This window comes from Hordeum vulgare, chromosome 7H (assembly GCF_904849725.1).
Source record: "Hordeum vulgare subsp. vulgare chromosome 7H, MorexV3_pseudomolecules_assembly, whole genome shotgun sequence".
NCBI lineage: Eukaryota > Viridiplantae > Streptophyta > Magnoliopsida > Poales > Poaceae > Hordeum > Hordeum vulgare.
Window position 1 is genome coordinate 542,520,912 of NC_058524.1, and position 16,788 is coordinate 542,537,699.

General features: G+C 43.5%; 1 protein-coding gene across 1 annotated transcript; it reads left to right on the forward strand.

The window, feature by feature from the left end:
* Positions 1 to 4,019: 4,019 nt before the first annotated feature.
* LOC123410850 (triacylglycerol lipase 2-like) lies at positions 4,020 to 8,191 on the forward strand. Its single transcript, XM_045103786.1, has 10 exons — positions 4,020 to 4,501; positions 5,210 to 5,890; positions 6,002 to 6,124; positions 6,198 to 6,338; positions 6,420 to 6,533; positions 6,622 to 6,765; positions 6,861 to 6,901; positions 7,205 to 7,284; positions 7,385 to 7,480; positions 7,571 to 8,191. Exons 2-10 carry the CDS (start codon positions 5,684 to 5,686, stop codon positions 7,891 to 7,893), a joined length of 1,269 nt encoding a protein of 422 aa, XP_044959721.1. The 5' UTR covers positions 4,020 to 4,501; positions 5,210 to 5,683; the 3' UTR covers positions 7,894 to 8,191.
* Positions 8,192 to 16,788: the final 8,597 nt, after the last annotated feature.

Genomic DNA, 16,788 nt, shown 5'->3' on the forward strand with positions numbered 1-16,788 from the left:
AAGTTTAACAAAAATCTAAAAAACATATGGGATTGTAAGAGGGTGATGTTCTATTGCCATGCAAAATTTCTAGTTCAATCATATTACGGGATGTGTGATATGAAACTAACAAAATCAGTATTGAATAGTGCCAAATAGAAACATTATTTTTCATTGCTAAATTTATTTTTTCCATAGCTCATATATGTTTTATTATTGTATAAATACTTTTTCAATTTATCACAACCATAGTTTTTGAAATGTGCAAACATTATTTCAAAATGCCAAGATTTTTATTTGGCTGTAAGAAATATTTTTGATAAAATTTCATGATTGTTTAGACTCTATAATTAATATTCCATGAATATTTTTTGAACACATGTCAATGTCATGGGCATTTCTATAATGTTATCAGTATATTTCAAAAAATACGTCAACATTTCGTAATGTCTAAAAAAAATTGTAATCTGCGACAATTGACTGTATAAAATTTAATCATTTAAATACGCACAAGGTGCTTCAGAAATATATATATAAATTAATGAGAAAGAACGAATTAACATGCAGATAATGAAGCAATATGAACGTAACGTTTACTACACGAGCCAATTTAGGGGGTTCGTTGGGACGACCCCATGTGACAAAGCTGTGGGCCACCCGGTACTATACCTCGCTTCGCGCGAGACCGAGCGAAGAATCGCTGTAAGGGCGGCGCAAGATGGGCTGGCCAGGCGCGTAGGAGGTCACAGTTTTGTTTTCCAACAACAAAACCACTTTATGTTTTTGTTTTCTACTTTATTTTTTCACTTTTATTTACACTTCTAAGTATTAAAAGTAAATATGTTACAAAATACAATCCACATAAGACATATTTTTTTGTATGGTAATACGTGTCTCATTCATATCATAAACATCGAAGTACAAGTCACGTAAGGACCGACATGATAAAACTGAAAAGATAGCAGAACATCTTTGAGTTTGACACCAACGTCCAGCACCTGCCTCCGACACCACGACAACAGCCATCGAAGAAAAGAATAAAAAATCAACTCCTCACCTGAGATCGATGCGGCTCCATCGCTGATATGCAACTTTGCGAACCTTCAAGTTGGCTCATCAAAAATGAAACCCCTGTCATTGAACGAACCAAACCGGGGCAATAACCCACACACGCCATCGAACTCTAGATCTAGCAATCTACATAATACATATGAAAAATGTAAATTTAGCGGTTCTAGAACGTTATATGCATATAAAAATGGTTCTTATGTATACAAAAAATATGTAAAACAAATACAGATGGTATGAAAAAAGTTGTTCATGTATTTAAAAAATGTTAATAATCTATTTAAAAAAATGTTAAACATGTATAAAAAATGTTCATAATGCATAAAAAAGTAGAACGTGTATTAAAAAATGGAACATAAAAACATATATTGGAAAAATTGTTGATCATATATCAAAAAATGTACATCATATATTTCAGTGATTTTAACCATGTATAAAAAATGTTCCTTCTATACATTGTAAATGTTTGATTGACATTAAAAAAATTAATTATGAAACACAAAGCATTTAGGAAATGTTAATAATTTTCGGCCATGTATTAAAAAATTAAACAGAAAAAAGTAAATTGTAGAAAATTATGACCATGTACAAAAAATAATAATAATATATTTTGACTATGTTAAACATGTATTTAGAAATATTGCTGATATGTAGAGAAAATGTACGATGTTTACGAAAAAAGAGTAGTTATGAAACATAATTTATATTTTTTAATCATATATTTATAAAATTTGAAACATGTATAAAAATGTTCCCAATGTACACGTAAAATGTAAAAAATGTGCACGAAAATATAGACATGTGTTGAAGAAAAAAACAATGAAAATCAAAGAGGCGGATGAAAGAAACTAAAAAATCTTTAAAAAAGAGAAAAATCCGTATAAAACTATGGAATGCAACAAGAATAAAAAACCAAAGAAAAACAAAGAAAACCAAAGAAAAGCGAAAATAACTGATGAAAACTTAGAAGGAAACAAGAAACGAAAAAATATAATAGAAAAGAAAAGAAATACCAACAAAAATGGTGAAATGAACAAAAGAAAAACCAATGAAAAATAAAGAAAATGAAATCCATTAAACCGAAAAGCATAACAATGAAAAACAAAGAAAAACAAAAAGCCACAAAAAACCGTGTAGAGAAAAAAAAGAAAAAAAAACACCATCATGAGGCAGCACAGCACAGCACACCTCTGTGAGGACGTTCCACTACGTCAACCGCGTTCACTAACGCTTCTGCTGTGCGATCTACAAGGGTAGGTAGATCGGAAATCCCCTCTCGTAGATGGACATCACCATGATAGGTCTTTGTGCGCGTAGGAAATTTTTTGTTTCCCATGCGACGTTCCCCAACAACAGCTTCCCTGTCAACGTCACGAGGGCTCAGGCGTGCAGCCTCCTGGCGGCGGACGTCCCCCGGCGAGCCCGACAGCGGCAAGCGGGGGTCCCTCTCGGGGTCCCGAGGCGGCGGAGGGCGACGCAGGGAGGTGCCAGCGTAGTACTCTGGCGACCTCCCCGTCCGGTCAAAGCCACCACGCCCGGAGCGGGACGGGCCGGCGTCAGCAACCTCGGCCAGGGCATGACCACGGGCAGAAGGTGCGGGCCGGGGTCGCTGGTCAGCCGGGGAAGCCCTTTTTGGCCGGGGCTGACCATCACCAATAAGGCGAGCCATGAGAACCTCCTTGTAGGAGCGAACCGGAGGAGGAGAGGAGAGCCTTGGAGCCGGCCTGGAGCAGCCGGAGTAGGCAGCCGTGGGGCCGGCGGTGGGAGAACCGGGCGGCCGGGGCGAGGAGACATCAAGCCGCGGGCCGACCGGCCGAGGGGGAGCCGCATGGACCAGCGGGAACGGCGCGGGGGCATGTCGCTGGCCGAAGCTGCGAACGGGAACAACGGGCACGGTGCGAGGCGGGGCGCAGGGACTCGCGCGACGGGAGCGGGAGGAGAGATGGCGGCGCATGGGGGGATTGGGGCTAGGAAACCCTATTTCCCCCTCGCCCTCCCCAGGTAGGCTGAACGGCCATTGGGCCGCGACACGCCCCTGGACCCGAGACTTGGTGGGCCAAGGCCCAGCGCCGGTTGACCACCGCCAGGACTCGCGAAGCGCGGCGGGCCGCGCCAGCCACCTCAGCAGCCGAAAAAGGCCGTGATTGGGCCCGCGGCGGCCCAACCGGGGGGCTGGCGGCCCGCTCACCCGGCAGACGGCCCGCCGGCTAGGGCACAGGTGAGGGGGCACCCGCGGGGGATCACCCGTCGTCGGCACCGGCGCCGCCGCCGCCCGAGGCAGCAGGGGGCTAGCGCCTGGCCGGGCTACGCCAGCACCAGCCCCGGCGGCCACCACGGGGGATAACCTGGGCGGCGCGCGAGGTCGGGCTGAGGCGGAACGGGTGTGGACCACCGGGAGGGAGCCCCTCAGCTCGGACGCAGGGGACCGTCGACGCACCTCCTTCCCAGGCCGCCGACGGGCTGGGCGCGCCGCGGAGAGGAAGACCTTGAGTTGCGGTGGAGCCACGGAGATAGGGAGCTCAATCCTATCCTCGCCGTCGGACCGTGCCGTCAGGTCCTCATCGTCGCACTCATCTGTCCAGTCGGTCCAGCTCCGCGCCGCGCGGGGGAAGCAAAGAGACGGCCCCCCAGCTACCGGGGAGGCCACCGCCGGCGAAGGGGATGGGGGGCAGCCGGGCCATGCTGGCCGTCGTCACACCACCGGGCGCGAGCACAGTCCGGTCGGGGATCCTCTTCTTCGTGCTGCCATCGCTGGTTTCACTTTTTTGCCTGCCTCTACCATCGATGCAGCTTAATCAACCAAAAGAAAAATAAAGAAAAGGAAAATCCAGTAAACCGGAAAGTATATAACAATGAAAAACAAACAAAAACAAAAAACCACAAAAAACCGTGGAGAAAAAAAAAACATAACACGATCAAGAGGCAGCGAGCGCCCAAGCGCGCCCGATCGAGCGAGCCAGTGAACGCTTAGAAACGGTGAAAAGAACTCGGAAAACCTTCAGAGACACGGAAATCCTTCAAAGCCGCGCCCGTCCACTCCGGCTTTTGCTGCCTGCATTGGCGTCAGCGACCTCGCGCGCAGCACAGCACAGCCAGCAAGCTACCAACCACCACCCAGCACAGGGTAGGAAAGCAGCACCTTGAGTTGGAGGGAGCCGGCGAGACTCCCTCCTGGCTCGACTCCGACACGGGCGCTCGCCATGTGTTCGTCCAAATGCTTCTGCAGACTGCAGGCGCAAGCGCACGCGTCAGTAGAACTTCTTTGTTCTTTCAAGAGCAAAATTAAGATGGACATTCTCTGCATGATGACTACTCCGTAGATGAGAACAATACGTCACCGAAATGCTGAGATCAGCTGCCCGGTTTGAGGCCGCGGTGCGTCACTTGATAGACGTCCTATTGTGTGAAGATGCATACAGTCACATCAGCTTCAGACTACCTGGTGTACGACCTTGTAAGGTTTTTGTGAATAATTAATAAAATGGTTGCATGCATCTTCGAGGCCGGGGGATAATCCTCCTTTTCTAAAAAAGAACCTTAGGCCTTGTTTGGTACTAGTGTTTTTGAGGAGATTGGTGGGGATAATCTCCCAAGGGATTGGGTGAAGGTTGCAATCCCTTCAAATCCCCATTTATCCCCAAAACACTAGGTAGGGGTAGTGTATTGGATATTGAGAAAAATACACTATAATTTGGGGACATGAGGGAAAATGTGGGGATGAAACATGTCAAATACACTAGAACCAAATGGTGTTATGAAAAATGTGGGGATTGAGGGGTTTGACCGGGATAATCCCCATAAATTCCATAAAATACACTACTACCAAACAAGGCCTTAAGAATGCTAAATTTTGAATTGCTTTGGCTCTATAATTTGTTTGAAATGATCATTTAAGAATTTCTGATAAGTGCATCCAGATCTTTTGACCCTTCCGCGAAAATGTGTAACATGGTAAATTTGGGGCAACAAGAAGCACGGCGTTCTTGTATTGTTCTTGTTAAACTGATGAATCCGGTGTATTTCAATGACATCCGGATCACCTTCTCAGCTGATGTGAATCAATGTTTTGCTGCTTATACATTTTTTTAATAGCCTGCTTATACGTATATTAAATACAAATGCATCCAGATCTTTCTTACTGAAGGTTGTCTTTTCTTCTCAGGAATTCCTTTCCTTGGTGGTTATGCGGACTTGGGGACACAAAATTGGTGTGAAGTGAACCACAGGGCCTTCATTTCTTATCATCAAGATGGCATGATTGCAGTCATCCTTTTGTTTTACTTATTACTTACTTAGTATATGCTCGTGCAATCATACACTTTAGGATACAATAATGCCACAGTTTTTCTCCAGTAATAATGTAGCATGTTCATGCTTCTGTTGAGCATGAACTATTTCCCACAAACAGAGAGAGAAATCCAAAGCACTTTTTTCGGTAATTTTTGTTACATTGGTGTTGAAGAATAGAAGGTGTTTCTTGTTAAGGAACCATTTGTCTGGTATTTATACCTGTACACCAGCCACGCAAAGCATCACTGTTCTCTGAGAAGAGAGACTGCACCTTCTGTCAACACTATCCTTGCACTCCTGCAGAAAATTTCACTATTCACGGAAACTACCAGAACAATAGAAACATATGATTCTACAGAACTTGATGTCTACGAGTTTATTCCTAATGAGTTTGTTGGTTCTTTTGCTTGACTCTAACCCCTGCACAGCTCTCTCATGGAGGAACAATAGCTTAGTGGATGATATTGGTGTACCGTGTCCAATTTCTCCGCATCCCTTTACTATGTGCAAGTCAGAGGCAGAAGCTTTCGGCTATCCATGTGAAGATCACAAGGTATTAGAGCTCCTATGAATTTACTCCTTGACATCATTTTCGCATTCAAATTTATGCTTCCGTGATAAAATGCTGTCCTCTTGTGAAGTATATTGTCTAAATCTATGGCAGGTCACAACAGAAGATGGATATATTCTTAGTTTAAAAAGGATTCCTCATGGTCATGATACCGATAACTCAACCGGGGATCAGAAGACAAGGCAACCAATACTGCTATTCCACGGGCTTTTTGTGGTAAGGGTGTTATTGGAGAAATCTTGGGCCTCTGAGATTTATGCATAACTGAATCAAATGTCTGGATTGACAGGATGGCGTTTCTTGGCTACTGGGTACACCAGAACAATCACTTGGCTTTATTTTGGCAGACGGTGGGTTTGATGTTTGGCTAGCGAACACTCGTGGAACTAATACCAGCCGCAAACATACATCGCTGTCCCCAAAAAATCCGGTTTTTGTCTCAAACCTAATAAAGAACTCATATGTCGCTAGATTTTTTGCCTATATATAGTATATTGACTAATATTTTTAGGCTTTCTGGGATTGGTCGTGGGACCAAATTGCTGAATATGATCTTCCAGCCGTGCTTGAGTTTGTTTATCACCACACAGGACGTCAAAAAGTCCACTATATCGGTCACTCACTGGTGAGCTTAGATGCCCCTCTTAAATTTTCGATAGGTTAACACTTGGCCTTGAGAAGTATACTGAAGCAATTTTTGCTTTACTTTCTAGGGAACCTTGATTATTCTGGCAGCCTTCTCTGAGCACAAGTTACTACACTTGGTTCGATCAGCTGTGTTGCTCTGCCCAATTGCTTATCTGAGCAGAACTAGATCCGATCTCACCCGGCTTGCTGCTCAAATGTTCCTGGCAGAAGTAAAATACTGTTTAGGCTACTAGTTCTTATTGGAAATCACCACATTTGTAGATTATATGGGACTGATTTATCTCTTCCTTTTTGTCTTCTGCAGGCAGTTTACTTGATAGGTATTCATGAGTTCAATCCTGTTGGGTAGGTATCTTTACTATGACTGCTTATGTGTTTAAGGAGGAATAAAAGGCATTATGTGTGCTTGATTATCAAGTTTGTGCTTGTAGTTTTGTATCTTGCGGTAACTTACTGATTATGAGTAGAGGTGCACGTGTTTATGATTTTCTACTAGGTTGTCGCTGTATGAATTTCATTGTGATGTCAATGTTGGCAACTAAGAATCACATGCTTTTAGACTTTCCATTCCGGTAACAAGTCACAACTCCTAATGTGCTGACTCCAGCCTCAAATATTGACTGCTACAAATGTGCTGCTACATGACAGAAAAGCTGCAGCTGAACTTCTAGCCAAAGTATGTGGCGACCCTACAGTTGACTGCACGGATGTATTTTCTGCTCTTGCAGGTTTTTCCTTTCATAAAATTTTCCAGATCCTAAACAATATTTTACGTTCAGCTAAAGTTGGCCTTGTATCCTACTAATTGTGATTTGCTGATGGTTGAAGGACCGGACTGTTGCCTCAATAAATCTACTACATGTGCCTTCATGCTGCATGCTCCACAGCCTACGTCTGTCAGAAACCTTATTCACTTGTCGCAGAGTAAGAATCACAATCACAAGCTTAAGTTTTTGCTTGTTCAAAGCTCCGGAATGATGTTAACTTTTCTCATCCCGATTTGCATGCAACCAGTGGTCAGAAGCGATGGGATCAGAAGGTACGACTATGGCAATGCCAAGGAAAACATGAAGCATTACAAGATGCCACGCCCTCCGCTGTACAACCTCTCATCCATTCCAACCCATGTCCCGATGCTCCTGACGCATGGCGGCCAGGACTTCCTTGGCGATGTCCCTGACACCAGGCACCTCCTGAGGACGCTGGTCAGAAGCCATGACGCCGATAACATTGAGGTGCAATACTTGCCCGACTACGCTCATGCTGACTTTGTGATAGCCTATAATGCTCCACGCCTCGTATATGAACCGATGGTCGACTTCTTTAAACGTCACTGAGGGTTACTACTTCACGTCTCTTCATGATCAGCTTCAGCTGTAATTTGGTTCCAGCCTATGCAATCGGAACTTCAACTTGCGTATAAGTTGTCAATGTATATGGCCAGTCAAGCCATAGTATATGCCTATATTTATCAGGCTGATCATGCTAGAGAGTAAACTATGATCAAATATATATTCGGTCCCATAGAACCAATTGATCCAGCATATCCTATGTGGTAAGTACGAAAAGTTATATCAGACAATTGTTTGAAGGTCCCAAACTTCTGAAGAAAATGTTGTTGAACCTTCTCAGCTAGTATCTTATTGTTTTCTATTTATGCTGGGTTTTGTGGATGTTCATGTTGTCTTTGTATCTAAAGGCTTAATTAAAGCTGTTGTAAAAAGCGCATTACTCTGTTTGGCAAATCATACTGTTGTGAAAAGCTGTTATACAACTATCAAAAATATATTAAAGTTAGATAGATTACTGTTATAATAGGTTTGATTTGTATGCTTCTTGAACCCTAGTGCCTCGTGAGCCAACCCCGCGGCATGGTGAGGTTAACAATGGCCAGTGGGAAGGCTCAGGTAGATGCGGCATGCGATGATTATGTCCTTCGTTCTGCCCGGTTAGGGTTTACTATGGCACACTTGTGTCCGTGGCTCCTTGGGTTCTCCCAATCCCATTCTTGGCATATTATTGATTGTGGGGATGCTCCATGCCTCATTGGCAGGTATAGCTACCTTGTTCGACAAAGGGAGCCTTGATTGTACACATTATTTGCTTTGTGGCAACGATGCACCATGCATGTGCGGTAAATGATAATCAACTGGATGATTGGTCTGATTTTTTTCATCCAAAGTTGGTTTAGCGAGCAATACCACCCTCAAATGTTCTTGTTCTCGATCCCCCTTTCATGGGGATCAAAGGGATTCTGAAATATCTAGGGGACCTCCTACGCCGGATCAGAAGTTTGCAGGACCAGTTATTTGACTTTTTGTCAAATCTCTTTCTATTTCTAATTACTTTCTCTGTATTTAAATATAATACAATTTTGCAGTTCAACAGAGGAAGTATAAGGTAAATGTTTGCTTGTATGACACAAGAAAGAAATGTATGGTGAAATTTGATTGATCAACAAATTATTTGTTTTGTAAACGCAAATAATGTTTGTAGTCCAACAACAGCGACACAAAAAGTGGCACCAAACCAAACATCCATCTCTACATCTTCAAGTTGCAAGTAGACAACTTGTTGTCTTGCTCCTCCCTTTTCGCTCATTATTCAGCTGCGCCACTACTGAGTCATTGTATGTTGGGATCTTTTTCATCTTTTGTGTATCCTACTCATGGTTCTAGGAAAAGAAGGATGGTGATGTACTATAATGACAATGATATAATTTGTCTCACATGCACTCAAGAATGAAGAAGTAACAATCATCTGTCTTCCGTCTTCAACATGCACTACGCTTCACGCTAGCTCAAACTCCACCTATGATTTTTTTATTAATATAATTAACATAGAAAGTAGACGACCCATCTCTCTAAGTATTCTTTTTCATAGCCTGACATCTCCCCACCACGAACTTGCAAGAAGACAAGGTGTCATCTTGCCCCATTATTTCAGCTTGTCACTTAGTCCTACCAATGTTACTCTCATGCACCATGGTCTTCTCCATCTATCGATTCTTTGTTATCCTCTTGATGACCGAAAGTAAGTGCATTGCATGTGCTCTTTGACTTCACATCTGATTGCACTTAGTTGTCGACCTTGGACACAAGAGTCTTAGCCAATGGCCCCTAGAATCCAATTATCCTGACATATGTAAGTATCCATCTATTCCAGTTCTTTGAGTTAACCCTATTTGAGACCTCCTTCCCTTATGACAACGCTCGCCAAATTTGGGAAGGATGAGCCTCCAATGATGCATATTTTCCATCACCCTGGAACCCTAGACCCCTACATTGCCTTCAGTCTTGTCATCATCATTCTTGTCGTCTTGTCAAATATTTCCTCAATAACAAATGTATATGTTGGCAGATTTCGCTAATAAGTTTTAAATATGCCATATAATAAGTAGGTATCGCTGATTGCAGCTAAATGGTTTCCCATGTCTAACAAAGGGTGCTCCATATTGCCTTGAACGTTTTTCCAAACACGACCTTTGAGGTATGTGAAATTGCCTTTTTCTAACTTTGAGGGCATGCCCAAATATCTTTATGTCAGCACTTTTACAGTACCCTATACTGCTCCAGGGAGGCAGCAATGTAGGTCTCTCTGACCATTGGTTTCTAGAGGTATTGTAGACTATTTATGTTATTAGGATTGAGAAAAACTCGTAAGAAATTGATGGGCCAATATGAGGCCCATTTATTACTCCTATGGGATCGCAAAACCTCCTTGAGTCATGCGAGGATATGGTGTCCTAATAGAGGGTAATCGCATAGGAGAGTTGCTTTTTTTGGAAAAGGAGGATCACACCCGGCCTCTACATCATCATGATGCATGCAGCCATTTTATTAAGCTAATAAGGTTCCAAACATGTTCAATATTTAGAACAAGAGCATAGATAGCTCATAAAAGAAACAAAAGCAAATGCCACATCCAACAAGGTATAGATAAAATAGGCTACGATGACTAAACACCTAGCCTATTATTGTGCCACCATCCATATCGGTTGAAGATAGCACGCGCTGCCGTCTCCCATCGGTTGCACCTAGTAACCAAAAGCTCCCTGGACTCCGTTGGCGTGAGTAACAACAACATACGGATCCAAGTCGTAGCTCGGTAAATGACCTGCAAAAAATTGGTGAAGTTCTTCCTATTAAAAATCATGTCATCTCTGCATTTCCATATAGACCAAAGCATGGCACAAATTTCTATTCGAATATGTCTAGTTGTGTTGACGTTGTAGGATCGAAAGTATGTCTAGAGAGGGGGGGGGGTGGTTAGACTACTTGACAAGATAAAAACTTAGCATGTTCCCAATTTTAGTTGTGGGTCAGTTTTAGCAATTATGACTAGTCAAGTTCATCCTACACATGCACATCTAAGAGTATAGCAGCGGAAAGTAAAGGCACGCAAATGTAAAGTAGAGGGTAAGGTATGGAGATCAAACGCAAAGGTTGACACGGCGATTTTTGGCATGGTTCCGATAGGTGACGCTAGCGTACGCCCATGTTAGTGGAGACTTCAACCCACGGAGGGTAAGTCTACGAGAGTCTACGGAGGGCTCCACCCACAAGGGGTCCACGAAGAAGCAGCCTTGTCTATTCCACCACGGCTTGCATCCACATAGGACTAGCCTCACTCATGGTAGATCTTCACGAAGTAGGTGATCCCCTTGCCCTTACAAACTTCTTGGTTCAACTCCACAACACGAAGTAGGAGGCACCCGAGAGACACCTAACCTATCCTCGAGGCACCACCATCCAAAAGGTAATAGATGCGGTAGAACGATGAACTTCTTGCTCTTGTGCTTCAAAAGATAGTCTCCTCAACACTCAATCACTCTCTCACAGATTTGGCATGGGAAGGAGAGATTGATTTTGTGGAAAGCAACTTGGGGAGGCTAGAGATCAAGTTTCATATGGTTGGATTGGAATCTCTTGATCTCAACACATGAGTAGGTTATTATCTCTCAGAAAAATGGATCCAGCAAGTGTAAGTGTGTTCTGAGTTCTTCCTGTGCGAAGGAGAGGAGGTGGAGGGGTATATATATGCATCCCCCAAAATCCAACCGTTACAACATTGTTGCCCAACTCGGTGACACCAAATAGAATCTCGATGGTACCAAGTTGCACTAAATGTGGCAAATTTTGAATTCTCGCTAAGACCGTATATGAATCTCGGTGGTATCGATATGATGACCTAGACTAGTTTCCAAATCTCGGTGAGACCGATTTCAAACTCAGAAATTCTGATTCTTGAAATCTTCTCAACAGAAAGTTGGTCACTGAATCTCGATGGCACCGAATGGAATGTTGGTGGTACCGAGATGGTAGGGTTTGGCATAGGATCTGTCAAGTGTAAAATCGGTAAGGACGAGTGGAAATTGTTGGTGGCATAGATTTTGCCGATATGGCTTTGGACAGAGATATTTTGTGGGAGAATGGCCGAGTATTTTTGGTGGCTATCTCTAAGAACTTGAGCAACCAATTCATCATAATACCCACCCCCTTTTAATAGTATTGGCTTTCCTATGGACTCAAAGTGATTTCTCACAAATATAAAATGTAGAGTCTTCTTGCTTGAAGCTTGAGCCGATCCTATTCCTTCCTTGCATCAAGGGGTTTCTCCTCACAATCCGATAGCCAAGGAAACTTTGAACTTTTCTGAAATATACTTGAATAAGCTCATTAGTCCAATGATGCATATGTTGTGATCAATTATTAAAACCACCTTCGGAAGCAATTGTGCTTTCAATCTCCCCCTTTTTGGTAATAGATGACAACAGGTAGATCAAAGCTTCGACAAAAGATATAATCAATGATTAGCATCGACGCTTTGAGAAGTATGTGAAAAGCAAGACCTCCCCCTAAATTCGTGCATTATTTATGATTTGCGTTTGAATGCAAATGCACAATCGATTAGGATCATGGGTTACTCTTCCATGTCACATACAACTTGGTGGTGCGCTGTGACATCCTCAGCTTTTGCAACAGTGTTGTATGTAATTAAACTAGAGTGATCCCGCGCTAATGATGCCACGTCACCGTGATTACTATCGTTAATCTCGTGTTAGTTCAAAACCGAGACAAATTAAAAATTAAAAATGAAGTCAAATGATGAAAGTTATCGAATGCAAAAATAAAAATGTTCGGATGTGTCAAATATTACCTAGGAGAATTTTCATTTAGGAATCGTTAATTTTAGAAGTATTTATTGCACTAAAGAATAATTAAAACAAGAACTATTCAAATAGAAAAAAAGCAGGCCCCGACCCAACTGGGCCAACCGGCCCAGCCGGCCAACCCGACAGCCCACCTATGCTACCTGGGGGTATATACTACCTCCCTGAAACCCTAAGCGCTCCCTCTCCCCACTCCCGATCCTCCCACTCCCCGCCGCTAGGAACCAGCGAGGGAATCCCTCGCTCGAACCCCTCGTCAGCCCCTCGCTCTCCCCTGTTTTCCCCTCGACACCCACCCCATCGCCACCAGATCGCCCTGAGCCCCTCCCCAGCGCTCGCCTTGCCAGCCTCTCCCTCCCCTCGCACCACCTTGCCCCAGCGCGCCGCCGCGCTCGCCAGGCCTCGCTCACTGTCACGCCCAAGATGCGACTCTATCCTCAATTTGGCACGAAGGCCTCATCAGGGATAGAAGCGCATCTCGTCGTGTCGCAAGAATGGATATCGTTACAAGTACATGTACTGAAAAGAAGAGATATATATACAGAGTTGGCTTACACTCGCCACAAGCTACATCAGAGTCACATCAGTACATTACATAATCATCAAGAGTAAGAGCAGGGTCCGACTACAAACGAAAATAAACGACAAAATAAGAACGACGTCCACCCTTGCTATCCCAGGCTGCCGGCCTCGAACCCATCCTAGATCGATGAAGTAGAAGGAGAAGAAGAAGCAACTCCAAATGAACAATCAACGCGCTCGCGTCAAGTAACCTCTACCTGTACCTGCAACTGGTGTTGTAGTAATCTGTGAGCCACAGGGGACTCAACAATCTCATTTCCAAAGGTATCAAGACTAGCAAAGCTTAGTGGGTGAGGCATGGTTAAGTGGTGAGGTGGCAGCAGCGGCTAAGCATATATTTGGTGGTTAAACTTACGAGTACAAGAATAAAGAGGGGGATGATCTACGCATAACGGACGTCACTACAGATGATCAAATGAATGATCCTGAACACCTACCTACGTCAGACATAACCCCACCATGTCCTCGATCGGAGAAAGAACTCACGAAAGAGACAATCATGGTTACGCACACAGTTGGCATGTTTTAATTAAGTTAACTTCAAGTTATCTAGAACCAGTGTTAAACAAAGTATCCACGTTGCCACATAACCGCGGGCACGGCTTTCCGAAAGATTTAACCCTGCAGGGGTGCTCCAACTAGTCCATCACAAATTACCACAAGCCGCATAGAAATCCTCAATCACGAAGCTCGTGATCTCGTCGAATTCCCTAGTGGAAAACCTCAACTCTGAGATTACCCAAAGCATCACCGGAATCCCGATGCACAAGATATCTCGTCAAAGGTAAAAGTATTCCAGCAAGGCCGCCCGGCGTGTCGACGATCCCGATAGGAGCCGCGTATCTCGTTCTCAGGACACGACGGATAAGCGACGCGTACAAGTGCCAAACCTCGAGTTTCCTCGCGGTGGCCCCGCACAGTGCTCTGTTTTGGACCAACACTCATGAGGAGCACTGGCCCGGGGGTTGATTAAATTATCCTCGGGGCCCGGGAAGTCCCTATGCAATTTTATTAGGTGATTAGGCAAATGTAGTACCAATGTTGGGCCTTGCCAGACCATCTTTAATCTAGAACAAATTATCAAGGGGGTCGCCATAACAACCCCGATCGTGTTAGGAGCGCTCAATTATGGAACATAACACCGGTAGCCGGAAACTAAGGGGGCAAAGGTGGAACAAAACACCAGGCTAGAAAGGCCGAGCCTTCCACCTTTTACCAAGTATATAGGTGCATTAAATTAAATAGCATTTAATAGGGTGATATGACAAGGAACCCATGTTATCACATGGAAGCATCTGCACCTGCAACTAGCAACGCTATCAACAGGGTTAAGCAAGCAGTAACATAGCCAATCAGTGGTTTGCTAGGTTGAACAGGTTGAAGGTTTTCATGGCATTGTTGAGAGGCTGATATTTAACATGTGGTAGGCAACGAGACATAATCGATAGAAGCGATAAAACTAGCATGGCAATGATAGTAATGGTATCTGGGGAAATGATCATCTTGCCTGAGATCCCGCTTGGAAGAAGAATGCCTCCGTGAAGCAGACGAACCGACGTAGTCGAACGGGTCCTCACAATCCGGCATGGTGCGGAACTCTAACGAGACGAAGCAAACCGGAAACACAAATCAACACACGGAATCTCCCACACGATGCACAACACATACGATGCATGAGTAGTTGAATGCATGCAAGTCACGGCATGATAATTCACACAAACAGACACTACACATTAAGTGAAGTTCAATATGCAACGAGTTGCATATTGACGAAACTCCATGTTAATTATTTAGTTCTATCCCGACTTGATACACGGCTATATTAAATGTGATTAAACATGGCAAGAGGTGAAGCGCAATTAAACTACCTATCTAAGCATTTTAAATGACGTCGGAAATGACATATAGCACCTCCGAGACGACCTCACATGTTAATTTACAATTCTGTCCAGATCTGAACTAATGCATTTAATTGGTTGTTAAACAGAAAAACAAATAGGTTCACGTGATTCTACGCGTCAAGGGAAGCAATCTACACATAAAGAACATCTCCAACGGAGCTATGGAACAAAAGATACAAGCATCGCAAGATATGATGGCATGAATGCAATATGTGTGCAACGGTGGCTACGAGCACTTAAAAACACACAACCCGCAAGATAAAATGAAACTACACGAGATTCTAAGCAAGTTTCATGTAGGACACGATCAAATCGGAGCTACGGTTCAAAAACTACGAGCAAAACAAGAACTGACTACAATCTGTCAAAATCAGCCACATAGCATTTTCTACACCCCACAACTACGAGCTACACAACTTCGATAAACTCAAGCAAGGCATGGCATGAAAGAGGGCAAGACGCACTACTACAAACAACTAACATCAACTAGCATAGCAGCAAGGAGCACTAGGAAAAGAAGACACAAAATGGCATCTCACACACTATTTCAGACTTGGTAAAAATTACACCTCATGAAAGTGCAGTTTTCGATCTGAAGCAATATTGACAGCAGCAAAACCTATAGCTATAGGACTCCCAATGGCATGAAAATTTACAGCATGCTAGAGAAACACAATGGGTACAACTAACTCCATTGGACCAACCTCAAAAGAGCTACAGATCATAAGATGCAAGCAAGACAAGACAGCAACAGAATATAACAGATTCCAGAGTTAGAAATATTTCGGCTCCTCCAAATCAGCACTATTTCTAGCAACTTGAGAGCAAAACACACCTAAACATGCATTTCTATTGCAACCAAAAATACCAGGAGCTAGACAAAACATCCAAGATCAACTCTCTAGTTGACAACTCCGTCAAACGACGCACGGAATAAATCCTACGAATTAAACAAAAGGGCAACATAGCAAAATATCTCGCGAACTAACTTTCTCTAATGCTAAAACTAATTGCATAGAAAAATCCATGGGATTTTCCTACCCCGGAAACATATAAAATATGTGGGGTTTGCAACACAAAATAATGCCGCACTAAAATGCGAGATAATCATCTATATACGGGAAAATAAACTAGCAGCAAATCCCTACACGTAAAAATACAAATGACCGCTCTAAAATACACGGAAAAATAGTTCCTAAAACGTAGGCATTTCTAATACGGCATTCGGGCTATACGAACACGCGCGGAAAATATTACGGGACACGAACATAATAGGACAGCACGCTAAACTAGGCGTTAGGCACGCTAAACAACTTCAAACAAATATGCAAATGGTGAAATCGTGTTCTACTCGCGAAGCTATCCCAAAACCATATAAAATATGCCTCGTTCCGACTTACGGAAAAAAAGATACGTGCGTTTGAAAATATGAATTTTTTTTTCTGAAAACAGAATAAATCGCAGGGAAAATTAACTAAACATCTAAAGCCTAAATGGGCCGAAAGCGCAGGCGCAATATAACAAACCAATGCATGGTCGTTATATAAAGGGGCTGGGGGGAGCCTCACCTTGGGCCG

Bases quoted from the DNA above. Each gene is read 5' to 3' on its own strand.
- LOC123410850 (XM_045103786.1), top strand. From the start codon at position 5,684: ATGATTCTACAGAACTTGATGTCTACGAGTTTATTCCTAATGAGTTTG. The intron at 6,125-6,197 runs GTAAGGGTGTTA...CTGGATTGACAG, and splicing joins TATTCCACGGGCTTTTTGTG to GATGGCGTTTCTTGGCTACT. The intron at 6,339-6,419 runs GTTTTTGTCTCA...TAATATTTTTAG, and splicing joins CGCTGTCCCCAAAAAATCCG to GCTTTCTGGGATTGGTCGTG.